Source organism: Plasmodium vivax, chromosome 5 (assembly GCF_000002415.2).
Source record: "Plasmodium vivax chromosome 5, whole genome shotgun sequence".
NCBI lineage: Eukaryota > Apicomplexa > Aconoidasida > Haemosporida > Plasmodiidae > Plasmodium > Plasmodium vivax.
Window position 1 is genome coordinate 434,527 of NC_009910.1, and position 23,473 is coordinate 457,999.

The window sequence follows — 23,473 nt, forward strand, 5'->3', positions numbered from 1 at the left end:
TTTTTTACTGTTTCTTTTATTTTTATTTTTTTTTTTTTTTCCACTTTCCCCGAATACTGTGTTGTGCCCCAATTCGAGGGCGCACCTCCCACTCCAACTTCGTTTCAACCACTTTGATAAGCCTTCCTTCGGAATGGCACCTCCTCAGGGTGAGCAACTGTGTACGATTGGCGGTTTAGTGCGCACATCCAATGGGGGAAGCATGTGTGAAGCATGTAGCAAGTATATGGCAACTGAGTGACCGCTTCTTCCCCACGTGAGCGCCACTCCTTTTCCGCTTTTTTTCATTTTCTTATTTTATTTTTTTTTGGAGAATAAAGTCTTAACGGCACTAAAAAAGCATCTTTTTTTAAAAAAAAAGGAGTTTTAAAAAGGGAAATGCAAAAAAAAAAAAAAAAAAAACTCAAAATGACGCAAAATAAGGTAACATAGATTAACATAAAATGACGTAGTAGACGTGGTAGCCTTGGTAGGCGTGTTAGACGAGATAACAACAGGAATGAACATGATAATTGTGGAGGGGGGGGGGGGGATGAAAGGAATCATAAGGGCGTGACCTGTGCATGGCATATGATAGACTGCTGGCTGCATATGCTATGCACGTTGCACGTTACACGTTATATGCACTGTGTAAATATGCTCACTTGGGGGGGGGAGGGGAAAGGGGTTCACACATAGGCACATATATGCACACATGGGTACGGACGTGCGCGCGTACGCATGTATATATATATATGTGTCAATTTTAAAAAAAAGGTGAGGGGGAGAGGGGGGATGCAGGCACGCACTCAATACATGCATAGTTACATGCATAGTTGCATGCATGCTGACATGCCTACTGACATGCGCACTGACATGCTCGCTTGCCACAAATGCACCTCCGCGTGCACAACACTCGCCGAAAAGGCACGCAACGTGGAGGGACTGAATGGACGCACGTTGGCGGGCACCACCTTCACTGAATTTGTCCCGCTCGGTCAAACTGCCGCCGCATTTTTTGCTGCTCGCGCGGCCGCTACGGACGCGATTGCGCCGATTGCGCCGACTGCCACGATTGACGCGGTTGCCTCGATTACGGCGATTACCGCGATTACCGCGATTATCGCGATCGCCGCCATTAACGCGCTTCCGCCGTACAACCGCTTCACCTTCATGTTCTTCTTCTCCACCACAGGGCGCGGCGACCCCTTCCAAAATCAGGTCTTCTTTTTGGGAAAGTACCTCCACAGCCAGGAGAAGTACCCCAGCTGCACGTCTCCTCCACTGTTGTCCGCGGCATTTTTACTGGCATCCGCATTTTTTTGTGAATTACTGTCCGTACCGCTTTTCCCTTTACTATCAGTTGCCGCAGTTTTAGACTTGGCGTCTGTGCTGTTTACTTCCTTTTTGGCTTGATCTTTTTCCGCACTTTCATTTTCGCTTTTTTTCGGAGTTGTATTTATATCTTCAGGTTTTTTCACAACCTTTATGTTTTTTGCGATCACTGTTTTTTTTACCGGTTGGTTGAAGTCCTGCGGGAAGGCCAAAAAAAAAAAAAAAAAAAAAAATACGACATTGTGTTGTTGTGGTCCAGGAATAACAACGCAGTGAACGTGTCTCACTCTCGATCTATCTGCGTATCTCCTTTCTTTTGTTTTTTCCTCCACGTGTGGAGATGCATCTCCGCTCGCCCCCCACTATTTAAGCTGTTGCCCCATTTAAAAGCTCGATAAAAATTGCATGCACAGGTCAGGCAAAAATGGAAAAACAGCCAAAAAATTATGACTCACCAAAGGGGAAAAAAAAAAAAAAATAAAATAAAATAAAAAAATAAAAAGTAGAACAGGCGGATGAACAGACGAGACAACAACGATAGGTACATTCTGAGCGCCCCCTGCTGTTGGCATGCGAAGAGCTGCCTTTTCACCACCACTTGGTGGCACATAACGCCGCAACGCAAAAGAGCACGCGTTAATCCACCTCCGTCTGCTGATATGCACAGTTGTATACATGCATACAACGCCTATTTGCACACACATGCAGGTATATACTGTATGAACGCGGCTGGTTGGGGGGGGCAACGGGACGCATTTCTTTCGCCTGATTTGATCTGTTTTTCCTTACCTCTTCTTCTTTCGAATTGGGTTTCTTTAATTTAATATTGGGGTTGCTGGTCGTGGGTGGTTTATTAACTTTAGTCATTTTCGTTATTTATTAATTTTTTTTTTTTTATTAAAAACAAAATTTATATTCCTGGTTATGGTTGTTTTTTGCTTGGTTTCATGTATACAAAATGGGGGAAAGGTGGCTGGGTGGCTGCACATGAACTTTTGTTATTCCTATCTGTGTGATGTGTTATGGTAGGTGGCAACTTCGGGGGCGTGTACAAGTGTGCGCATATGCAAGTGCGAATGTGTACTGACGAATGTACAAGGCTCACGAGCGCGTTACGCAGGGGTGGGGTGGGGGAAGCAAAAGGTCACTCGGTCACGCGGTTACACTGTCACGATGTCACCCGGTTACGCTCATTCGCGATTCGCATGTATATACGTGTTCACATACACAGCAGCATACATGCATTGAGGGCATACATGCGTACATAAGTACATACGCACATACATACGTACATACATACATATAGTGGGAAAGGTGAAAAAAAAAAAAAAATTCACAGAAATGCGATATTTCAAAGACAAAAAAATAAGTTAAAAAAAAAAAATTATAGCAAATTAGGCACAATGCGTCATTTCTTTTACATACAGCTTGACTAAATCATATTCAGAATGAACAAGGAGAGAGGAGGCGTTCAGCAAAATTCACGTAATGATTAAAAAAAAAAAAACAAAAAACTAGTGCGATGGCATGGCATGACATGACAAAGCGTAGCATATTATCATGGGAGTGTAACGACAAAGCGATAAAACGGCAAACAATAAAACGAGAAAAAATTTGCGCGTGATTTGCTACTTCAAATGGTACGCAAACGCATATTGGCGAACGCGCGTGAGGAAGCGCGTACTAATGCTGTGCTATGCTATGCTGTACTATGCTGTGCTATGCTATGCTGTACTATGCTGTGCTATGCTATGCTGTACTATGCTGTGCTATGCTATGCTGTACTATGCTGTACTACGCTGTGCTGTACTAGGCCGTACTATCCGTACGCAATGCATTGTGCGCGCAGTTATAATGCCAAGTTACAAAAGCTGATTGCTTTTTGCGTATACTTAAAATGGGGGGATTTTTTTTACTTGTTCGCGGTTTCTGTTAAAAATAAAAATTCTTTTTTTTTTTTTGTCATTGCTCCTTTTTGCTTGCGCTTTAAATTTTTGGCCAATTAAAAAAAACGCAAATGGACGATGAACTGATATATTAGCGCCAAAAACAAAACAATGAAAAGCCATGCAGTTAAAACTTACTCACTGCAGTGAGGTAACAATGTAACAATTATGCAGCAAAAAGGTACATGTGCTTATAAATACGCAGCCAGTAAAAAAGGGTTACTATAACTGCTACATTATACTGCCGCGAGTGGGCACAACTCTACTGTGCTGCTATTATATACTGCGCTGCGGTAGCTATAACGTTATATCACTGCGAGCAGCTAACACGGGCAAGCATATATAACAACCCTTCGATGCCATAGCGGTTTTTTTTATACGCGTACAGGCGCGCACGTAATATAAAATGAGAGGGTTTTTTTATAAAGTACATATAATTATGTATAACGCGAATATATATGCACGGTTGCTTAACGCGCCGTCGCATCAGTGCCATTCACACGCAAACGCTGCTTTTTCAGCACGAAAGAAGAATCAAGCAACGGTCAACCCGTTCGCATATGTACAATTGTACATAATTATTTTTCCACAACGTGACATTATATGTAAGTACCTTCTTCACCTAATGCTTGGCGCGTACTTGATAGCGTACTGAATTGTAAGGGGGCCGTTTTTACAGCATAATTGCCTTGCCACGTACATGTATAAATTTAATAGCATAGGCGCGGCGCAATGGTATGTACTATACATTTATACTGTACATTTATACTGTACATTTATACTATACATTTATACTATACATTTATACTATACATTTATACTATACATTTATACTATACATTTATACTGTACATTTATACTGTACATTTATACTATACATTTATACTATACATTTATACTATACATTTATACTATATGTTGTACGATTAACACCTTTAGCCCTAAAGCGAACTAAAAATAAAAAACGCGAATTATTACAACAGGTGGTATACCTTTTAAATATGCATATTGTACAGAACGTACATATTAAGTATACTAATATATATACATTTTCAAAAGAGCACGCACAGTTGGAGGCAAAGTACTAAAGGGAAGCTTCGTAAAAACACATCGCTGTATATATATATATACGCCAGAAAAATTAGTACTTAAATTGTGCGAAACGAAAGATTAGCGCTAAAAAAAAAAAAAAAAAAAAAAAAAGAGACGTTTTTAATTAACCTGAACAACGCTAACTTGTTAAGCGCGCAAGGGCAAATGGAATAGCGCGCTAATTTGTTCAGCTTAGGTTTGTTGGCGTTGCGCAGTTGGGGTGTCCCTTCGGTGAATTTTGGCAACTTGTTTTGGTAACCTTTTTGGCAGCTTTTTTGGCAACCTTTTTGGCAACCTTTTTGGCAACTTTTTTGGTGCTTGTTCTGCACTCTGTGGGGCAACTCTGTGGTGCATTTCTTTTCAGGCCAAATTGTTCACGTGAGTCACCCTCTGTAGTGGCCGCCCCGTCAGTTCAGTTCAGCGCGCACACTGGGTCAGTTTATCAGTACGGCAAAACGAACAACCCGGGGGTGTGGGGGGGAGCATCCCTCTGCGTTGAATTCACCTATTTTGCTTTCTTTACCCCACCTCGGCCCCCTCCGCAAATTTGTGCGAACAGGTTTGTTTTGCTTTGCGCGGTGTTAAACTATACGTACCTGTGTGCTCAGGTGACCGGGTCGTTTCGCGCGCACAGGGGGGTTTCATTCACCAGTAAATATACCTATAAGTATATATCATATGTGTGTACATTAATGGCGCACATTGCTGATAAAAGCGGTTGGGAAGCTCACGGTATATGTGTTCCTTCGGTTGACACATCCCCCTCCAAAAGAGCTTGGTTTCGTTCTTTCGCCTTATTTCCTATTACACATTTGTTTTTTTTTTTTATCATTTTATTGCTTTACCGTTTTATTGTTTTATTATTTTTTATTACTTTTTTTATTTTTTATTACTTTTATTATTTTTTATTACTTTTATTATTTTTTTTTTTTCACCTGCATGTTCAGGCAATTTTCAACACCTTCAACACTTGGCTAGCTAAAAAAAAAAACTGCAGCCACACATTTTGAGATGGAAGGTTCCGTGTATTTACGGCGGGGAAGCATTTTCGTGGCGGTTGTACTGCCCAATGAAAGGGAATCGTCCCATTAATATGCAATTCGTCTCTTCACTAAATAAAGCTAAACCTCGCGCTTATTAAAAGTACGTAAGTGCGTAAACGTGTACCGCATTGCGCGCGCTGGTCTGTGAATTGTGCTAGCCCCTTTACGCGGCTACGCCCGCACGGAAGTATTTGCATGTGTGCACATACGCGTGCAGACACACTGCGGTTGGGTGTTCTTCCCCTAACGTTCGACTGACGATGGCCACGCTGTGCCTTTTTTTTCCCATTTTGAGAAATGCCAAGGTGTTAACTGTGCGGGGCCCCCCCGTTGCGTCGTCGTTCGTTTGAGCTTTTTCAATTTGGCAAGCTGCCACATGGCAAGTTACCACTCGGAAAGTTTCCACTCAGCGCTTCCACACAGCGAACTTTCCCGTGGGCAGTCCCATTCCGCAGCCCCGCGGAGCGTTTTCCCCTTTGACATTTGCAGCTGGCCATAAGCGGTTCCCCATTCGTCATTCCCTGCTGGGAACACATCGCGGGCACGCAACACTGTGTGCGTTATGCGTAGAGGGTTGCCACGTAGGCACTGGTGTGCGACACCCCGCATTTAAAAGTTCGCTTTACTGAGGGTAAGTTCCTACAAGGATAACGCAACACGGTGTGCGTAGTTGACCCCTCTTCCCCGCCAGGTCGTCGCCCAGTGAATAACTTCACCCCCTTTGTTTTCCCATTTTCGCTTTTTTTTTTTTTTTTTTGGATTCCCCCACCCGGGTCGCGCAAAACAACGCGCAGCAAACATTCGTCACAAATGAGAAGCTCCAAAAAAGGGTGCAGATCCCATTTGTGCATAAAAGTCCCCAACATGTGTTCACATTATTTTGAATCATTTAAATAAAAAAAGATGAGGTGGAGGATTGGGGCAGGACGGAGAGGCTAAAAGGGGACGTGGGGGAAAAGAATTACCCGTGGTCTACATCATATGATTTTTTTTTCCCCTTTGGTTTAAATTTGCTTAACATTCTTTTGGTCCAAGCTGCTCAAATTAGTTAGCGTTCTGCTCAGGTGTGCAGACGATCACGTTGGTTTTCACCAAGGGTCATCTGCGCCACGGCCATGCGGTGACCGCTCTGCCTGCCCACTGCTACCCCTTTTGGGGGCACATGGAAACCAGGAGGAGTCTCTCCTCGATGTGCAGATACATGTGGCATGCCCCCCCTGGAGGGTAATTTTACCTGTCATGTCTCCCCTTCAGGGTAAACTTCCCCCCCGTGATTAACACAACAATGATTGGGTCACTTTACGAGTATAAAATTAGCCAAAAAGGAGAGTTGCCTCTGCTTACCCCCTCTCAAATGGCACAGAATGGGAACAATTCATCGCATCGCATCTGTTGTGTTCTTTTCTTTTCTTTTTTTTTTTTTTCTTCACAAGATTCACGCTGCGCGAATGACCGTGTGGTGCACTTTGGCGGCAAAACATGTTGACCGGTTTAGCGGCGCAGGTGGGGGGCTGCGACCTTCCCTTAGGATAACTACGCAGCGGTGAGTGGATTAGCCGCTCCGTTGTGCAGCCTCCCCATGCGCATACACACATAAATGGATACATGTATACATATGTATATGCATTTGCATGCTCTCCCTCATGGGGGCCAACTCGCGCCCCCTTCAAGGCGAAAAATCCGAACATAACAGAAGCTTTTCAGCTCGACGGCTACGTACCTTTCGACATGGCCTTTAAAATAAATAAAAAAAGAATAACCCCGTCGACTTCGCCCCTCCAACGACATTGCCTTTATTTGCTCTACCCGCGTGAAGAATAATCGACGGCGCCGATCGCGCGGGCAATTCTCCGTCCGCGCCGCTGCACAAGTGCATAAAAAAATTTCTACATATACATAGTAGGTACCATCTGCAGATGGATGCCGACTGATGGTATGCGGCTTTGGCTAGCTTCCCACCAATCAGAAGTGTCCTTTCCCCATTCCTTTTCCCGTTGGTCCTTCACTCTGCGTTCTTTTTTGGAAGAAGCACGCTTGGGTGAGTTTGCTCTGCATATAGGCTGAAGGAGCCCTTTCATCTGGGGTGGCCATTCTTCCTTTTTTTCTTTTAACCAAAGGGGGGTATGTTCCTGCGCGAGGGAGTAGGGACGGCCCGCTAGAGCAGTTAAGAGGAGGTCCAATTTGAGCAGAGGTAGGGGGGGTGCCCCGTAAGAACCAACTGGAAGGGGCTAACCCGCGCGGATACCAACACGTATACTCCTACGTACGAGTGAGTACCACGTGAAGGGACCACTTGTAAACTCCTCCCCAGTTGAAAAAGCGGAGAAACCAACTCTGCACCGCTGCAACTGCGTAACTGCGCATCCCCACTTGATAGGAGCGCAAAATGGACGAGCTGCCCATACTGAAGCACAAGAAGGAAATAAAGAAATGCATCAAGAGGAACAGGTTAATAATTATTAAGGGGGAGACCGGGTGCGGGAAGACAACCCAGGTGCCTCAAATAATAAACAGGTACTTTTTTGAAAAGAGGGGGAAGAGGAAGAGGGGCAGTGGCGATGGGAATGATGGCAACTCCGCCGCTTCGCAAAAGAAGCCCCCCATGCGCATGCTTATCTCGCTGCCCAGGAGAGTAGCAACCATCACGGTAGCGGAGAGAGTGGCGAAAGAAATGAACAGAGGAAGGATAGGAACGTACGTAGGATATGCCATCCGATTTAAAAATGTAACATCAAATGAAACTAGAATAAAGTTTGTGACAGATGGGATCCTCATTAGGGAAATTATGAATGACCCTTTTTTAAAAAAATATAATTTTTTAATTTTGGATGAAGTACATGAGAGGTCTATTAGGACGGATGTCCTGTTGGGTTACATTCGAGTGCTAATGGGGAAGAGGAAGAAGCTGAGGATCATCCTCATGTCTGCCACTTTGGATGTGGACACTTTTAAAAACTTCTTTGGCGACCCGCCCATCATTTGCATCCCCCACAAGCTGCACCCCGTCAGCATTTTCTACCCCATCCGGCCCGTGGAGGACTACCTCATTTCGGTGGTGTGCACCGTCCTGCAGATTCATTTCGGGCAGGGGGAGGAGCGGCAGGGTGAGCTGAGGGGTGAGCAGGGTCAGCAGCGGGATGACCAAGCGGCGGACCAACCGGTGGATCCCCCAACAGAGCTCCCCACCGCGGCCCCGCCCCCCATCGGAGACGTGCTCGTCTTCCTGCCCGGCCAGGAAGAAATCGAAGTGGTAAACCTAATGCTGAGGGAAAAGCTGAAGATCATTTACAAGGGCTCCCTACTGCGAAAGCTGATTGAGGACGGTCAGGGGGGGGAGGAGGAAGAAGGAGGGAAGGGAGAAGAAGGGGAGGTGCTGGACAAAATTAACGTCGCCCTGAATGCGAAGAACCCCATGGAGGATGGCGTTTGCTTCCACTTCGGCCACAGGGAGGTGGTGCCGGACAAGATATACGCCATGAAGATTCTGCAGCTCTACTCCTCCCTCCCGAATAGGAAGCAGCGGGTCGTCTTCGAGCCCGCGCCGCCCAACACGAGGAAGGTAAGGCGGGGGGGAAGCGGTGGAGCAAAAGCGGAGCGTAAATCCCCCGGGAAAAGCCCTTCTGTGTGATAGCTGTAACTACCATATATGTGTGGCTATACTTCTCCTTTTTTTTTTCCCCGCCAGGTCATCCTCAGCACGAACGTCGCCGAGACGTCAGTGACCATCCCAAACATAAAGTACGTGGTGGACAGCGGGCGCGTGAAGATAAAATTCTTCGACGCGAAGAAGGGGAGCAGCGTTTTGAAGGTCACGCAGATATCGAAGGACGCCGCCGCTCAGAGGAGTGGGCGAGCCGGGCGGGAGGCGCCCGGGCAGGTCTACCGCGTGTACTCCAAGGAGGACTACGAGGGCATGAACCCCTTTCTGATTCCCGAGATTTTCCGCTCCGACCTCACGCAGATATACTTGGAGCTGAAGGTGCGCTTGGCGGCGTGGCTGCGTGGGCACACGTGTAGCAGGGGAGGGGTGGTTTTGCATGTCCCCCCGCTGTGCGTAGCGTTAATCTCGCCCATCTCGCCCGTCACACGTGTTATACGTATCGCACACACCCATCGCTCTCATCGCTTCCACCACCGCTTTTTCCACCGCCTCTGTTACCGCTCCCCCCCCGCAGGCCATGAACGTGCCGAACCCGCTGCAGTTTAACTTCCCGGAGAACCCCAAGAAGGAGCTGCTGCTGCACTCCGCGAAGGTGCTCTTCCGAATCAACGCAATCGACGTGCACAACAACCTCACCGAGCTGGGCAAGAAGATGTGCCTCCTCCCACTCAGCCCCATTTACGCAAACATGATGTTGTGTTCCGTGGAGCTCCACTGCATGGACGAAGTGGCCACCATCGTGGCCTTCCTAAACTGCGAGAGCATATTCTTGAATTACAACTTTTACGACGATTTGAAGGTCCTGGGGGAGGATTCGGCGGGGGGGGGCGCCGCCAACGTGGGTGGTGCTAACCCGGATGGTGCTAACCCGGATGGTGCTAACCCAGATGACGCCCCCCCCGACCCGCCGCTAACCGAAAAGAACAAACTCATCAACGTGGCGCGGAGGAAGCTGATGCACCCGGATGGAGACCACCTCACCCTCCTGCACATTTTTTACCTGTGGCAGGAAGAGGCCACCCCCAACGAGCGAAAATATTTCTGCAGTTTATATGCCCTCAATAATGAAACATTACAGCAGGCACAAAAAATAAAAGAGCAAATTTTACAAATAATGATTAGCAAAATGGGTATTTCAGTCTCTCCAAAGCTACACATGCATAAGTGGGACCAAGTGCTAATCTGTCTGTGCAAGTCCTGTTTTTTTAATGTGGCCAGAGCGACTTCCAAGGCGAATGAATTCATTAATGTGGTAACGAAAACCAAGTTGCAGATCCACCCGTCCTCTACTCTTTTTAGCTCGCACATCAAGCCCTCCTTCATTTTTTATTCCGACGTAGTGCAGACGAAGCGGCTGTACGCGCGCACTGTCACGAAGGTAGAGGGGGACTGGCTGCTCAAATATGCCTCGCAAAATTTTAAACTTGCGCAGGCCTCCACGGGGGTGGCGGTGGAAAAGGAGCCCCCCGCGAAGTGAGCCCAGCCAAGCAGTTGAACCTATCCACTGTGGTGTCCCAGCCAAGCAGTTGAACCTCTCCCCTCTGGTGTCCCAGCCAAGCAGTTGAACCTCTCCCCTCTGGTGTCCCAGCCAAGCAGTTGAACCTCTCCCCTCTGGTGTCCCAGACATGGGTGGCACTTCTTCGTGGAGGGGGTGCTTACCCGTTAGCGTTACCATTTGTTTGTTCGTTTTTTTCCATTTGCAATTCGCGTGTGTGCATACGGAGGGGCGGCACACGTAAGTACATCCCCCGTTACGCAGCCGCTCTCGCCGCTTTCGCCGCTCCTCCTACCAGCAGAACTTGTCGCGGCCGCTTCTAACGCGCATGTCCAGCTTCTCCTCGTTGGTCAGCCGCCCGTCGACCTTCTTCTTCACCACTCGGTAGGACCAGAGCCCCGTCTTCTCCCGCACCTCGACCTGATCCTGCCTGGACGTCTGCTCGAAAACTTTGGCGTACTCCACGCCGATGTGCGCCTCCGGTGTGTCTGCGGGTTGGCCAACAGGTTTCCCTCCGCTTTTCCCACCGGAGGCGATGTAAAACGCACACGTGGTGCTTATGTCCGTTGTGAACTCCTCATGCACAAGCAACGTCTTGTTGCTCAGCACGGACGTCACAGTCCTCCGTTCGTTTCGAAAGGTTGAAGGGTTTTCCAAAATGATGTCATAGCCCTCTTTAATTTCAGCCATAAAATCTGTTCTGACCCCCCGGACTGTATTCTTCTCCGTTGTTATTCTTCCTGTTCCTTTTATAATTTTTTCGGAGCCATCCTTCTTGCCATCATGCTCCGATGGGTCACTCTTAACCTGAACTGCTTCGCCACTTTTCGCAACGCTGTCCACATGGCTGGCTTCTCCATGACGCGCTTCCTGCTTGGCGTTTTTTTTTTTTTTTTTAATTTTTAAATTTAGCTTCCCCCCAATGAAGCCGCTGCCCTTTTTGCGCATTTTGGGCGTTTCTCTGTGGAGCTGCTCTTCGGTGAATCCTACGGGGGGGGTGGGGCGGTGACTCTCCCGCGTACGTAAACGTTTACTGCTTACTCGCGCGAAGGGCCAACCGCGCTGTTGCCTCTGCCTGTGGGCCGCAACAAATTCGCGCAGGCCGTGGCGTCATTTTCGCGTCAAGCGAGTGGCTGAGCAAGCGTTACCCACATGCAAAGTGAGGAAAAAAAATAAAGTGAAAACGAAGGAGACCACTGTACGGGTGGAAAAAATAAAGTAAAAAAAATAAAACAGGAAAGGGGCCCAACTCGCACAGCCCCATGTGGAAATTTAAAAAAAATATTTGTCGGCCTCGCCTCCGCGGCAGACTGGACTCTCCGCGTGAAAATTGCTGCGGCATTTGGGAAGGGGGGCGATTCGTCCGATTGGCAGTTCGCCCATTCGTTGGATACATTCTGTTGATCCATTCTGTTGATGCGTTTTGGTGATGCCTTCTGTTGATGCCCTTTTTTGATGCCCCTTATTCCGTTATATTCCGTTTCGTCTTTCTTTTTTTCCCCCCCATTGCGGCATACCCCTTTACATTAACGCAAATGCCCAAATGAAATAAAAAACACCCCCATCGGGTGCCCCCAACAGGGTGAGGGGGAACAACCCATCGCAGGGAAACCCCCACAATGACGCGGTTACAGTGGAGTCTTTTAAAAAAAAAAAAAACGACTGCACAGTTAGCGTCTGAAATTTGCAGTGCATTATGCCTATCACGGTAGACACGTGTCACCGTTCGCTCTTCCAAAGGTGTGTGAAGGGAGACCTGTGGGGAAGCCACCTACATGTTAATACCATGTGAAAGAAGTTGTTAATTGATCAGAAAAAAGAACAAAGCGGGTGGACGTCATCTGCCGAGGAACTCCTCCACCTCTATGGCATAGTAGAAACCCCCCTTTCTTGGCAACCTCCCTGCGATTGCAAAAGAACCGCATGAAAAACCTCCTCAAGTGAGGGGCTAACCGCTGATGTGACTGCCCGCGTCGCTCCTCCAACCGCCGCTGAACGAATGGGTATGCACAAACGATCAAATTAGTTGCTTCTACCGGTCGAACAAATAAGTTTTAAATGAAAACGTCGGATGCACTTGTAGCAGCACTTACGCAAAGGAACCAAAAAAAAAGAAAAAAAAAAAATAATAATTCACACTCGTGTACGTAGGGCATGCACACCTACGCGCTTACGTACGTACTTGCGCAGGCAGGCAAATCGGGCTGACAAAAAAAAAAAAAAAAAAAAAAAAGAGAAGTGAAGTGAAGCGAAGAGAGGAGAGGAGAAGCGAAGAGAAGAGAAGCGAAGAGAAGAGAAGAGAAGTGAACAGAAGAGAAGAGAAGTGAACAGAAGAGAAGAGAAGTGAACAGAAGAGATGAGACGCGAAGCGCGCGCGTGTTGCTGAACAAAATTGACGCGGCGGTACAAAAACTGGGGAGGCAAAAAGGGAGCCACATAAGAATAGCTGCAAAGGCGAGGGGGTAAAAGGGTTGCAGTTAAGCAGTAGAACTGTCGAGTGGTCCATCGGAAGGAAGCACGTAGGCAGCGCTACTTCCCCCCATCCACACTGCAACAGCGGTGTGTAGTTCCCTTCTGCCCACCGCTATCAACACGCCAAGTGGACCTTATTGGGGTACATTTGGTCGAAGCTTTCCAGCGGCATGTCTATGTACTGCATGACTTCGTCTAACTTCCTACGGCGTACCTCCAACGGCACGAGGATTTTTCGCTCCTCGACGGTGAAGTGCAGGAGCTCCTCCTTGGTGAAATTAAAACAGTTGGTGATATACGGCAGAGGGAAGGTACCACCTCCATTACGATGATCATTCTTAAAAGCATTTAAATTTCGAATGTCATCAAAATAAGTGTGCAAGAGTGCGTTGCAAAGCTTGATTCTCTTCTGGGGGTTGAACTGAAGGAGCTTCCCGAGCAAGTCTATGCTCTCCTGGGAACTTTGGTTTTTTATTAGCTTCTTCAGGGTGATTGGCTTGACTTGGGGCAGCTTCACATTTTTGTGGCCACTTTTAAAGGAGAGGAAATCTTCATCATTTGGGGTGCCCAATATTTTGATTATTTCCACCAGCTGGTCCGATGCACAGTCCCCCAGGAAGAGCGGCTTCCCCAGGATGAGTTCGCCCATGACGCAGCCTTCGGGGGGGAGGGGCATAACGAATAAGGGGCGGCGTGGATAGGCGTAATGAAGCGGCGTTATGGAGCGGCCGTGCACAGCGCTCCTTACACACTCCATTAACCGCGAACGTGGGGAAACTAGCGGGAGGGAAGCTGGAGGGGGACCTCCATCCCCACACACCCACTGCGGCGCACCCCACTCTCGAGAGACTTACCTATGGACCAGGTGTCGATGGCCTGGCTGTAATAATTCGATCCGAAGAGCAGTTCGGGGGCCCGGTAGTACCTCGAGCAGACGTAACTGAAGTACTTGTAGTTCTCCTTTAACTTAATGGAGGTGTTAAAATCGCACAGTTTAATATACTTATACGTGATGGTATTCATGTAGATTCTGTCCAAACTGATCTTCCCCTCCCCGTGTGCTGGGTTGACCTCGAAACAGGGCATTAGGTCCCCCTCCGTAGAGGAGATGGAGGAGGAGCCATCGCGGGGAGGCTCTACCCCCCCCTTCTCACTTCCATCACATCCACATTTATCCCTATCTCCATCTTCTACGGCGCTTTTCTTGGTGCACCAACTGGGGGACCCCATCTGCCCATCCAATTTGTCACCTCTCGAGTGGCTCCCCAACTTGTTTGCAGAAGGGGAGGCGCAGTTCTCCTTCGAACTGGCCTCACACGAGTCGGGGGTGTCCCCGCACACGTCTGGGTTGTCCCTACACACATCTGGGTTGTCCCTACACACATCTGGGCTCTCCTTAAACGACTGGGTCATGGTGGCCGACCTTTTCAGCCGCACATCCTTTTTGCCCAATCGGTTCACTACGCACTTGAAGGAGATCGGCGTGCTGCTCCTGCTGTAGCGGCTGTGGCATCCTTGCGCTCTCCTTTTGGAAGTCCCACACGGCGGGGTCTCCTTCCAGGGGGGGTGGTCACCCGAATGGGTTTCCTCTCGTCTCTCCCCCTCGGAAGGTCCCCCCTCATTTTGCGAATCTTCCTCCTTTGCGTTGCTAGCAAAATTGGGGCTATCACCACGGGAGGGCTTCCTACCGGGCGATTCACTTTGGTTGCGCCCATTAGGGGCGGCGTCCCCCTCTGAAGCGGCTTGACCAAGAACCACATCACCTGCTTCCTGTGCCTCCTGCGCCTCCCCCCCCCGGCGCCGCCTATTCATGATGTACTTCACCTTGAAGGAGTTCTGAATGCACACGAGGCACTTTTTCTTCTTCTTCTCCCCCCCTGCCCCGTTGTTGCTCCCCTGCTTGTTTACGAAGATGAGGACATTCTGGGGCTTTATATCTCGGTGGGTTATACACAGGGTGTGAAGATATAGGGTGGCCCGAATCAACTGGTACAGGTAGATTTTAATTTGATTCTCGTTAAGGAAGCTCTTCTTAATATACTCACTTATATTGTGGCAAGGGCAGATGTGGCTGATGCTTTCTTGTAAAGCGTTTATATTAAAGTTACTTACAGCGTTTTTGAGCACTCCGCTTCCCCCCCTGGGGGAGTCCAATTCGGCTGTGGCTAACCGATTGGGGTTACCATGCAGGGGTCCTTCCATATTGTCACCCCCATATGCAAAGTTGGCCTCTTCCAAACAGTCATCCCCAAATATGGCGGCATTACCATTTTGTGGAAAACCCTCCTGGTTCCCAGTTGACTCATAAAAAGTATTAACATGTTCAGGTGAATTTTGTATGCTAATGTAATAAAGAGAGGTAGCCAAATCTGTATTTCCATATTCCATAATCATATGGACATACACTCCTCCATTTGAGGTGTTGGTGTAAAATGCGTGCTTCAGTTTTACTATGTTTGGGTGTCTGAGCTTTTTCATTATTTCCACCTCCTTAAAGATGCGAGCGTTCTTCTGATAGGTCTGCTTCAGGGCCACCACACACAGGCTGCTCAAACAGAAGGCTTTGTAAACCACCCCGTACACTCCATTTCCTATTATGTGCAATATTTTGTACTTTACGTTTCCTTGGTGAAGCGATTCCTTCTCGTCGTCGACGTATATGTTTACGTAGTCCTTCAGAATTTCGTTTTGCTTGTATATCTTGATGAGGTCCATTTTGGACGGTGGGGCTGCGAAGCGGCAGAACAGCAGAGCGGCACAGCAGCACAGCAGCACAGCGGCGGGGGAACAACTGCGGTGCTGCCTGCCCGCACACCAGGGTCCCTAATCATCACTTCGCACCGCCACAATGGTATGATGGGCACCATTCAACGGCGACGCTTAAGGCGTGCGCGCTGGGGTTGGCAAAAAAATATTGCCTCTCACGTACAGGCAGGGACAAAAAAAAAAAAAAAAAAAAAAAAACTTCCAGGGGGGGGGATGGCCGGCCAACTGCCCAACTGCGCAACTAAAAAAAAAAAAAGGAACTCTCCCCTCGTCTGTCGCCAATCCTGCTGCACAGGATCATTGCGTGTTGATTACTGCCTCCCACTCGCCTCTCTCCTGTGTCAAATGCGCGCACACACACACACACGCACACAAAAAAAAAAAATAAAAGGAAAAATAAAACTGTACGATGCCGTGCGTATCGCGCTGTGCCGTGCCGCTTCGAATCAGCCCGCGTCACTCCAACATCCTCGTGCGGGGAGATATATATCGCCTTGACGCATTCGCTGGAGTTGCCCCTTTTCACGTCCATCAGTTGGCTTGGAAAAAATTTCTCACATCCACTCAGTCACGCCGATTGGCATGCATACGTGGGTATCGGCAAATACAAAAGTGTATAAACGCGTGTATAAAACACACGGCGTGAAGCGCTTTTTTTTTTTTTTTTTTTTTTCCTCTTCACCTTGCGGTCATGTCATTTCGTTCATCTTGTTCATCTTCGTTTGGGGGGGGGCGAGAGGGGGCCGCGCACGGCAGGAGAGAAGGACAATTGTGTCACGTGGGGAAAAGGCGGCACCAAATGGGGGTGCGGCGAGGAGTGATAAGCGAAGAGTGATGAACGAAGGGTGATGAACGAAGGGTGATGCGCGAGGCGGACGCACAAATGGGAGCAATAACTTGGCCAACAGATAGCAAGCAGATGGTGTACACGTGGCGAAACAACGCGGGTCGCGCAGGGGAGGGGGATGCGCCGCGCCGAAGCGAACAGTCCCTTCTGCTGTCGTGGATGTAGAATACGCACGGCGCACCCGCGCGGAATGAGTATGCGCTATGCGCTATATGCTACGTCGTATGTGTCATTCGCAGCATTCGCATCTTTCGCGTTGTTTGTACCGCTTATACCGCTTGCGCAACGCGACTCGCGTTTTTCTGCCTGCGCGCTGTGTGGGAGTCACGTATGCTGTTGCCGCTACGCGGAGATTGTCGTTTGTTATATGCATTTCGGGAGAGCAAATTATTTTTCCCCTATGCGTGAGTGGTAAAAGTGTTCTGACTGTCGCCGCCGTTGTGTTCGCGTGGGACGCAGCATCGCGCAAACGAAACGTATGCACCCGGGGGAGCGCCAATTTAGCTGCGTCGCCGCGTTGGTGCTTCGCCGCGTTGGTGCTTCGCCGCGTTGCCGCTTTACTGTGTTGTGTTTCCCCCTTCCGCGAAAATGGCAAAACTGGAAGAACAAAAAGGTGAAAGTACGGACCAAAGGATGATTAAAAAAACGCGCCGCAGTTTTACAAAAAAAATATTTCGCAGTTGTGTTCGAGGGGAACGGCTGCATGGGAGGATTACAACTGTGTGGGGGGAGGAAAAAAAAAAAAAAAAAAAAATTGACACCCATGTGATGGGGAGGTGGACGCAACAGAAGCCTTCGCGCACCAGGCGGGGGGAGAAAGACATCAAATTTTAATTTGGCGTGAGAGCATTGCGATAAGTTTTTTTTTTTCTTTTCTCCCATGTTGGTTAAGCGGCGGCGAGGGGGTCAGGCGAAATGGGGGGAGAAAAAAAAAAAAAAAAAAAAAACACTCACGAGGGGCAGCATCATCTTGGTGAGCGCTACACTGGGAAGGCAACCCATCGTATGTTCATTTTACGCGATTATCCTTTTTTTGGATGGGGCCATTACGCATCGCTACGAGTGGCCTTTTAAAACTACGACGATGAGGCAACGCCCTTTGGGTATTCCCCCACCCGATGGGTACAACACGTGTGCATTTCTCCCACGCCAGGGGAGCATCACTTGTGACCAGCTGGCCAACAAAACTTCATTTAAAATGGTTAGCACGGCGGCCACACGTTTGGCTTCTCACGGGGGAGAACAAACTGCGCCGCGTGGTTCCTTTAAAATGGGGTTAAGCAGCTGCAACACAGCTGCGACACAGCTGCGACACCGCTTCAACACCGCTTCAACACCGCTGCTATCGCGGTGCTAATGAGCGCTCAAGCCGGGAGACAACTCCGCAAAGCGGTCGACGCCAACGATGGGTAGAGGGAGCCAAATGGAAAAGGGGGTGAGAAAACCACCACAACTGGTGCTCTCTTAACTGTGTACGAAAAAAGGGGGGAAATAATTTTTTTCCTTTTTTTTATTCCCTAGTAAACCAAAGGAATGGTGATGTGTATCTACACAGATAATCGCCACGCCGATAGGTTAGGAGGGGGAAAAAAAAAAAAATTCATCCGGGTGGTTTTATTTCCTTCGTTGGCAAGATGAAATGGGGGTGGATCGCCAGGGGTAGGGGGAACAAAGTCGTCACATTTGGGGGGGTTACCCCGCAGGCTATCTTATTTTGCTGGTTCCTTTTTTGCTCCTTTTTGTTCCTTCTTTGCTGCCCCTTTTTTGTGCACCTCGCGCGCCCGCCTCAGCTCTGCTTCAACTCGTAGAAGGTCTTGGCCAAGTACTTCCCCCTGTCCTTGGCGAACTTGGCGAACGTGAGTTGTTCCTGCGGGGGGGCGCAAAAAGGGAAGATGCAGATGGAGGAGGAAGGGAAGACGGGGAAGGTTTCACCCACACACAGGCTAGCCTACGCAGAGGGCGTCAAAAGCGGTCAGCCGCCTGGCCACGCCGCTCCCCCGCATAACCGCTTAACGGCTCACCCTGAGTATTTCCTTGCTGGAGACGTGCAGCGTCTTTATGTTCTTGGTGAACTTCTTCTTCATGATGCCGCTCAGGAGGAAGAAGAAGGCCAGCGCCAGGTTGATCATCAGGTAGGAGTTTTCCCCTGCGGGAGGGCACAAGCACTCATCACATTTGGGGACAAGCACTCATCACATTTGGGGACAAGCACTCATCACATTTGGGGAGAAACACTCATCACATTTGGGGACAAGCACTCATCAGATTTGCAAAGCAATAACACATTCGCACGGTCACCGCCTACACAGCTGAGCGGTCCTCTTACAATTGTTGAGGATGGTGCCCGTGTTTATGACGTAATTTTTGTAGAAGCTGTTGGTCGACACGTCCACGTAGCTGAGAAGCGGGAGGGGGGGAGATGCAGATGAAGAAGCAGAGAGAGCGGTTAGCGGAAGAGGCGGCCCTGGTAGACGTGGCATATGTCCCACTGGGCTGCGCCCCCATTGGGAGGCGCGCCCCAAACTGCTCCCTCGGACCCACCTCAGCAGGACGTCCTTGTAGTAGGAGTGCACGGAGAGCTGCGTGCAGAGGAAGAAGAGGAAGGCCACGAGGGTGAACACCTGGATGGCTGTGTGTTTTATGCCTGCGGAGGGGGGGGGGGGGGTGCCATGATGGGAAGGCATCCGCATATGGTTCTACGCGTCAATGCGTTAATGCGTTAATGCGTTAATGCGTTTATGCGTTTATGCGTTTATGGTTCTACGCGTCTATGCATCTACGCTCCTCTGAAGAGCTCGCCTCCACTCGCTCCGCTCCGCTGCTCGGCTCGCCTCGCCCGTACGCTCGCGCCTGAGGGTGGACTTGTGGACGCGCCTCTCCCCGTCGGTCTTCAAGATGTCCAAGATTTTGTTAATAATGCAGTCGCAGTCGCTGACGAGGCAGTAGAGGTCCTTCTCGAGCTTCTTAAAAAAGAGCTTCTTAATCTCGTAGATGATATCCCCCATCCGGTTGACAATGCACAGATCGTCGTCGTTCCTGGCCCCCTCAAAAAGGTACCTCCCATTCTTCGCCCCATAAATGTAAATGGGAACCAAGTCAATATTATACCGTATGTTAATTTTGCTAGCCAAGCACTGCGTCGTCTGACACAGCAACTTTATCCTATCCTGTTCGTGTTTGATTTCATCAATTTTGGAAAAAATAAATAAAATTTTTTCTATGTGCTTTTCATAAATTTCCTTTATAATGAGGAGTAGCCGATTGCTTAGGGACTTCCCAGAGGAATCAAAAAAAATTAAAATGATATCTACGTAATCAGACAAATCGTAAATAATACTGTTAATATCAAAATCGATTTTGTTCATTATGTCTTTCAATCCTGGGGTATCAATAAAATCAATATTTTTCGTTTCTACATTTTTACTTACATACATTTTTGTGCATAAATTATTTTTAAAATTTCTATTTCGGGAGGCGATCTGTTTGAGGAAGTCAAACGATTTAATGGTCACGTCTCCATTAAACTCCGAGTAGTAATTCCCACTAGTAATTAGGGTAAAATGATTTGTTTCGAATTCGTACCCCGTTTTTTGAATGTTTTCCTGCAAAAACCAGTTTATAAATGTGCTTTTCCCTGAGGATGAGTTCCCTATCACTAACACACGTACCTTCTTCGAAATCGTTTTATTTATGCTGACGAATAACCCCTTGGCGACGTTGCGGATGTTTAAGGTGTCCACTCCTTTGTTATTCATCACGATGTTCCCATTGTACAGCTCCTTTATCTCGCTAACAATATTGTCGTAGAGATTCAGCTTTTCGTGCATACTTCCACACATTTTTTTCTCGAATTCTTCCTTCTGGTCGGGGTACTCCTCCTTGTTGTTCGACGCGTCCGACTGGTCGGACAGCTCCGCCCCCTTCTCGCCCCTCCCCGCGTTCGCCTTCTCCTTCCCCCGGTACGGCTCCGAGTTCAGCGTCGTCTCGCTCGGCACGCTCTGCAGGTTTGGCAAGTTCTGCATGTTCGTGGGCGCTAGCAAAAAGGGGTTATCGAAGGGGGAGCAAAAAGGGGGGTAACCAAAAGGGGGGTAACCAAAAGGGGGGAGCAAAAAAGCGGTTATCGAAGGGGGTTATCCAAAAGGGGTTATCCAAAAGGGGTTATCCAAAGGGCGATTATCCAAAGGGCGATTATCCAAAGGGCGATTATCCAAAGGGCGATTATCCAAAGGGCGATTATCCAAAGGGCGATTATCCAAAGGGCGATTATCGCTGGGAAGTTACGCCGCTCTGCAGCTACACTGCCTTCCCCCCTTTTCGCCAATCTTTGCCTATTTGGGGTTCCTTCCTCCCAAGAACATGGCGCATCAGCAGGGGATGAACAGCTGCACCCCACACGATAATTTCGCTCTCACTTGGGGCAGTCGCCTCCGGGGGGTGCACTCACAGGTAGGTGCGCACACGTTGGGTGGAACTCTGGAAACGCTGCCAACAACTCGGCAACTCCCGCAACTGCGGCAACTCCGGCAATTCCTCGCGCCCTCCTTTGGCACCCCCCCTTGCACGCGCGCAACCGGGGGTGCACACCTCTGGGCGGGGAGGGAGAGGCAAATCTCCGCGCGGGGCAGAATGAAACAGATTGGGCGCTTCGGCAAGCCAACTGGGAAAAAAAAGGGTCGCAAAGGGGGAAGCAAAGAGGGAAGCAGAAGGGGAACGAAAAAGGGAGGAAATAAAAAAACACAGAGGCAAAAATGCACTACCATAAACGAAGTGACAGTGACAGTGGCAAACGCGCAGGAAAACCCGCCGGGCGTGACCAACAGATCAGTCGGGCAGCCGCACAGTGGAAACGAGTGCTTTACCGTGTGACACGCTCTTTTCAATTCTGGCTTTCATTTCCATGGTGCCTCTCCGCATGCGCTTGCGAAAGGGGCGTTGCCAACTCGGGTGCGCATGTGTGTGAAGGGGCTACGCGAAGGGCACTCCCATGTGTGTAAAGGGGCCACGCGAAGGGTACTCTCATGTGTGTAAAGAGGCCAGGCAAAAAGCACCTCCACATGTGTTTAAAGGGGCCTCGCGAAAGGCACTCCCACATGTGTGTAAAGGGCCAGGAAAAAGCACTCCCACATGTGTGCGACAAGCGCGCAGGTAAACCCCCTCGCTCACGAGAAAACCACGCGGAGAGGCACAGCAGGTCGCCACGCACAAGTGTACCATACGAATTGACACAAGTGCGAGGTATGCCACCCGAAAAAAAAAAAATAAAAAAAAATAAATAAATAAGTAAATAAATAAATACAGTCCTGTTTCACCCCTCAGGGAATACCACTCATTTGAAAGACATATAAAAGAGCACACACAAAAAAAAAAAAAGAATGCACACTTGAGGGGTGCACTTTTGGTCATCTGCTGTAACATTCAGGGCTTAGGAATGTGCGCGTGTAGCTGCTCTCTGGCCAACGCAGGGTGAACAAAAAAAAATAAAAAAAAACAAAAAGGATAAAAAAAGGAGTAACAACCACAATGATGCGAATAATGAGGAACGCAATAAAACAGTGGAGACAGCTGCACGATGCGCTCATGCATACGTGTCACAGGCATGCAGTTCTGTTGCCCAAGGGGAACCCCAATGGCAACTTCGTTCTTGAGGTGGTTGGTAGCATCGCTCTGCGCGACTGTCACCCTTTTTCGTCATTTTCTCGCGTTATTTTTGGACCACTCAACGGAGACGTTATCCCCTCTCCTTGAAATGGCGAATTGGCTGTTTTTTTTTTTTTTTTTTTTTTTTGCAACTCTTAAAAGCGAATGGAAGCGGCCAACTCCGTTTGGATACGTGTTGCCCACCGAGCACGCCGAAGGGAGAAAATTGGCAAGCGGCGAATGGGCCAAAAAACGTCCCACAAACGTATTCTCCGTCGAGGTGGTTTGTCGCCTGCGCGTTTTTTAAGCAGCGTTTTTGCGCAACTACTTTTGCGTAGCCATTTTTGCGTAATTATTTCCCGCGCGCTGTTCTTCACTTGGCAAAATGAGTAACTCCGCGCGGTTGGCCCATCCTGATGACCCATCCCGGCAACCCTGAGAGGAGCGGGAAATGCCTCCCCCACGGGGCACTCCAAAATGGAGCTGAACGTTCAGCCAAAAAAAAAAAAAAAAAAAAAAAAAAAAATTTCCAGCGAAAGTTCTCCCCCTTTTGGGTAACAGCCAAGTGCACACAGAAGGGTTGCCAAAGATTATCAAAAATTGTTGTAAAAAAATGATAAAAAATATGATAAGAAATAAATAAAAAATAAATGAATAAACCAAATAATGGTCCACTTGTATGTTTCCCCAAAGGCCGCTCTACGCTTCATTAATGAGCAATAAAGACATAACATATCCTACCACGACGTGTGGTGGGCCATTTTTTTTCTGCAGTCAGCTCGCACCTTCGCTGCAGTGCGTGCGTGTACACTGCTACACATGAGTATGTTTTTTTTTTCCCCCAAAAAGGTGACACAAAACGAAGCAACAAAAAAAGGGGGAAGTTCCAATCTTACCACAAATTGCAATCACGTTTGTCGTTCTACCCCGAGCAGTCCATGTGCATGTTTTTTTTTGAAAAAATTCCCCCCCCGTGGTAGTTACATACACTTTGGGGGGCAACGACGCGGCTTCACTTCAGCTTTTTTCACCATCGGCCATTTTAAGGGGGACACCTCAAACAGGTTCTTTTGGCTGCCCGCATCAAAAAGGGGCTGTATTTGTTTCCCACGGGGACCATTCAACATCGATGCACATCTCCCTTTGGTGTGTGTGCACATGGGGTGGTCCACCAGGATGGACGCGGAAATGACAGCTCTG

General features: G+C 48.5%; 4 protein-coding genes across 4 annotated transcripts, besides 29 other annotated features; 1 reads left to right on the plus strand and 3 right to left on the minus strand.

The window, feature by feature from the left end:
* The first annotated feature begins 1,249 nt into the window (after positions 1-1,249).
* Positions 1,250-1,270: a microsatellite.
* An 816-nt stretch (positions 1,271-2,086) lies between these two features.
* Positions 2,087-2,131: a microsatellite.
* A 190-nt stretch (positions 2,132-2,321) lies between these two features.
* Positions 2,322-2,358: a microsatellite.
* A 1,190-nt stretch (positions 2,359-3,548) lies between these two features.
* Positions 3,549-3,571: a microsatellite.
* A 517-nt stretch (positions 3,572-4,088) lies between these two features.
* Positions 4,089-4,121: a microsatellite.
* Positions 4,122-5,146: 1,025 nt separating this feature from the next.
* Positions 5,147-5,166: a microsatellite.
* Positions 5,167-5,207: 41 nt separating this feature from the next.
* Positions 5,208-5,244: a microsatellite.
* Positions 5,244-5,269: a microsatellite.
* Positions 5,270-6,012: 743 nt separating this feature from the next.
* Positions 6,013-6,047: a microsatellite.
* Positions 6,048-6,804: 757 nt separating this feature from the next.
* Positions 6,805-6,851: a microsatellite.
* Positions 6,852-7,754: 903 nt separating this feature from the next.
* Positions 7,755-7,788: a microsatellite.
* PVX_089295 (ATP-dependent RNA helicase prh1, putative) lies at positions 7,782-10,533 on the plus strand (the record flags this gene model as incomplete). The annotated part of the gene is made up of 3 exons (XM_001614898.1): positions 7,782-8,954; positions 9,081-9,374; positions 9,571-10,533. The coding sequence occupies 3 exons, from the start codon at positions 7,782-7,784 to the stop codon at positions 10,531-10,533; spliced, it is 2,430 nt and encodes an 809-aa protein (XP_001614948.1).
* Positions 7,806-7,830: a microsatellite.
* Positions 8,322-8,346: a microsatellite.
* Positions 9,888-9,910: a microsatellite.
* A 309-nt stretch (positions 10,534-10,842) lies between the features above and the next one.
* Positions 10,843-11,499, minus strand: PVX_089300 (hypothetical protein, conserved; the record flags this gene model as incomplete). Its single annotated transcript, XM_001614899.1, has 1 exon — positions 10,843-11,499. The coding sequence occupies one exon, from the start codon at positions 11,497-11,499 to the stop codon at positions 10,843-10,845; it is 657 nt and encodes a 218-aa protein (XP_001614949.1).
* Positions 11,100-11,120: a microsatellite.
* Positions 11,441-11,463: a microsatellite.
* Positions 11,500-11,683: 184 nt separating the features above from the next.
* Positions 11,684-11,726: a microsatellite.
* Positions 11,727-11,773: 47 nt separating this feature from the next.
* Positions 11,774-11,835: a microsatellite.
* Positions 11,836-12,054: 219 nt separating this feature from the next.
* Positions 12,055-12,076: a microsatellite.
* Positions 12,077-13,138: 1,062 nt separating this feature from the next.
* PVX_089305 (protein kinase, putative) lies at positions 13,139-15,738 on the minus strand (the record flags this gene model as incomplete). Its single annotated transcript, XM_001614900.1, has 2 exons — positions 13,139-13,680; positions 13,878-15,738. The coding sequence occupies 2 exons, from the start codon at positions 15,736-15,738 to the stop codon at positions 13,139-13,141; spliced, it is 2,403 nt and encodes an 800-aa protein (XP_001614950.1).
* Positions 13,803-13,864: a microsatellite.
* Positions 13,854-13,876: a microsatellite.
* Positions 13,890-13,913: a microsatellite.
* Positions 15,586-15,614: a microsatellite.
* Positions 15,615-15,642: a microsatellite.
* Positions 15,739-16,195: 457 nt separating the features above from the next.
* Positions 16,196-16,323: a microsatellite.
* Positions 16,324-16,516: 193 nt separating this feature from the next.
* Positions 16,517-16,567: a microsatellite.
* A 552-nt stretch (positions 16,568-17,119) lies between these two features.
* Positions 17,120-17,146: a microsatellite.
* A 1,276-nt stretch (positions 17,147-18,422) lies between these two features.
* Positions 18,423-21,535, minus strand: PVX_089310 (hypothetical protein, conserved; the record flags this gene model as incomplete). Its single annotated transcript, XM_001614901.1, has 6 exons — positions 18,423-18,503; positions 18,658-18,782; positions 18,963-19,033; positions 19,178-19,280; positions 19,479-20,669; positions 21,496-21,535. 6 exons carry the CDS (start codon positions 21,533-21,535, stop codon positions 18,423-18,425), a joined length of 1,611 nt encoding a protein of 536 aa, XP_001614951.1.
* Positions 19,925-19,954: a microsatellite.
* A 1,873-nt stretch (positions 21,536-23,408) lies between the features above and the next one.
* Positions 23,409-23,442: a microsatellite.
* Positions 23,443-23,473: the final 31 nt, after the last annotated feature.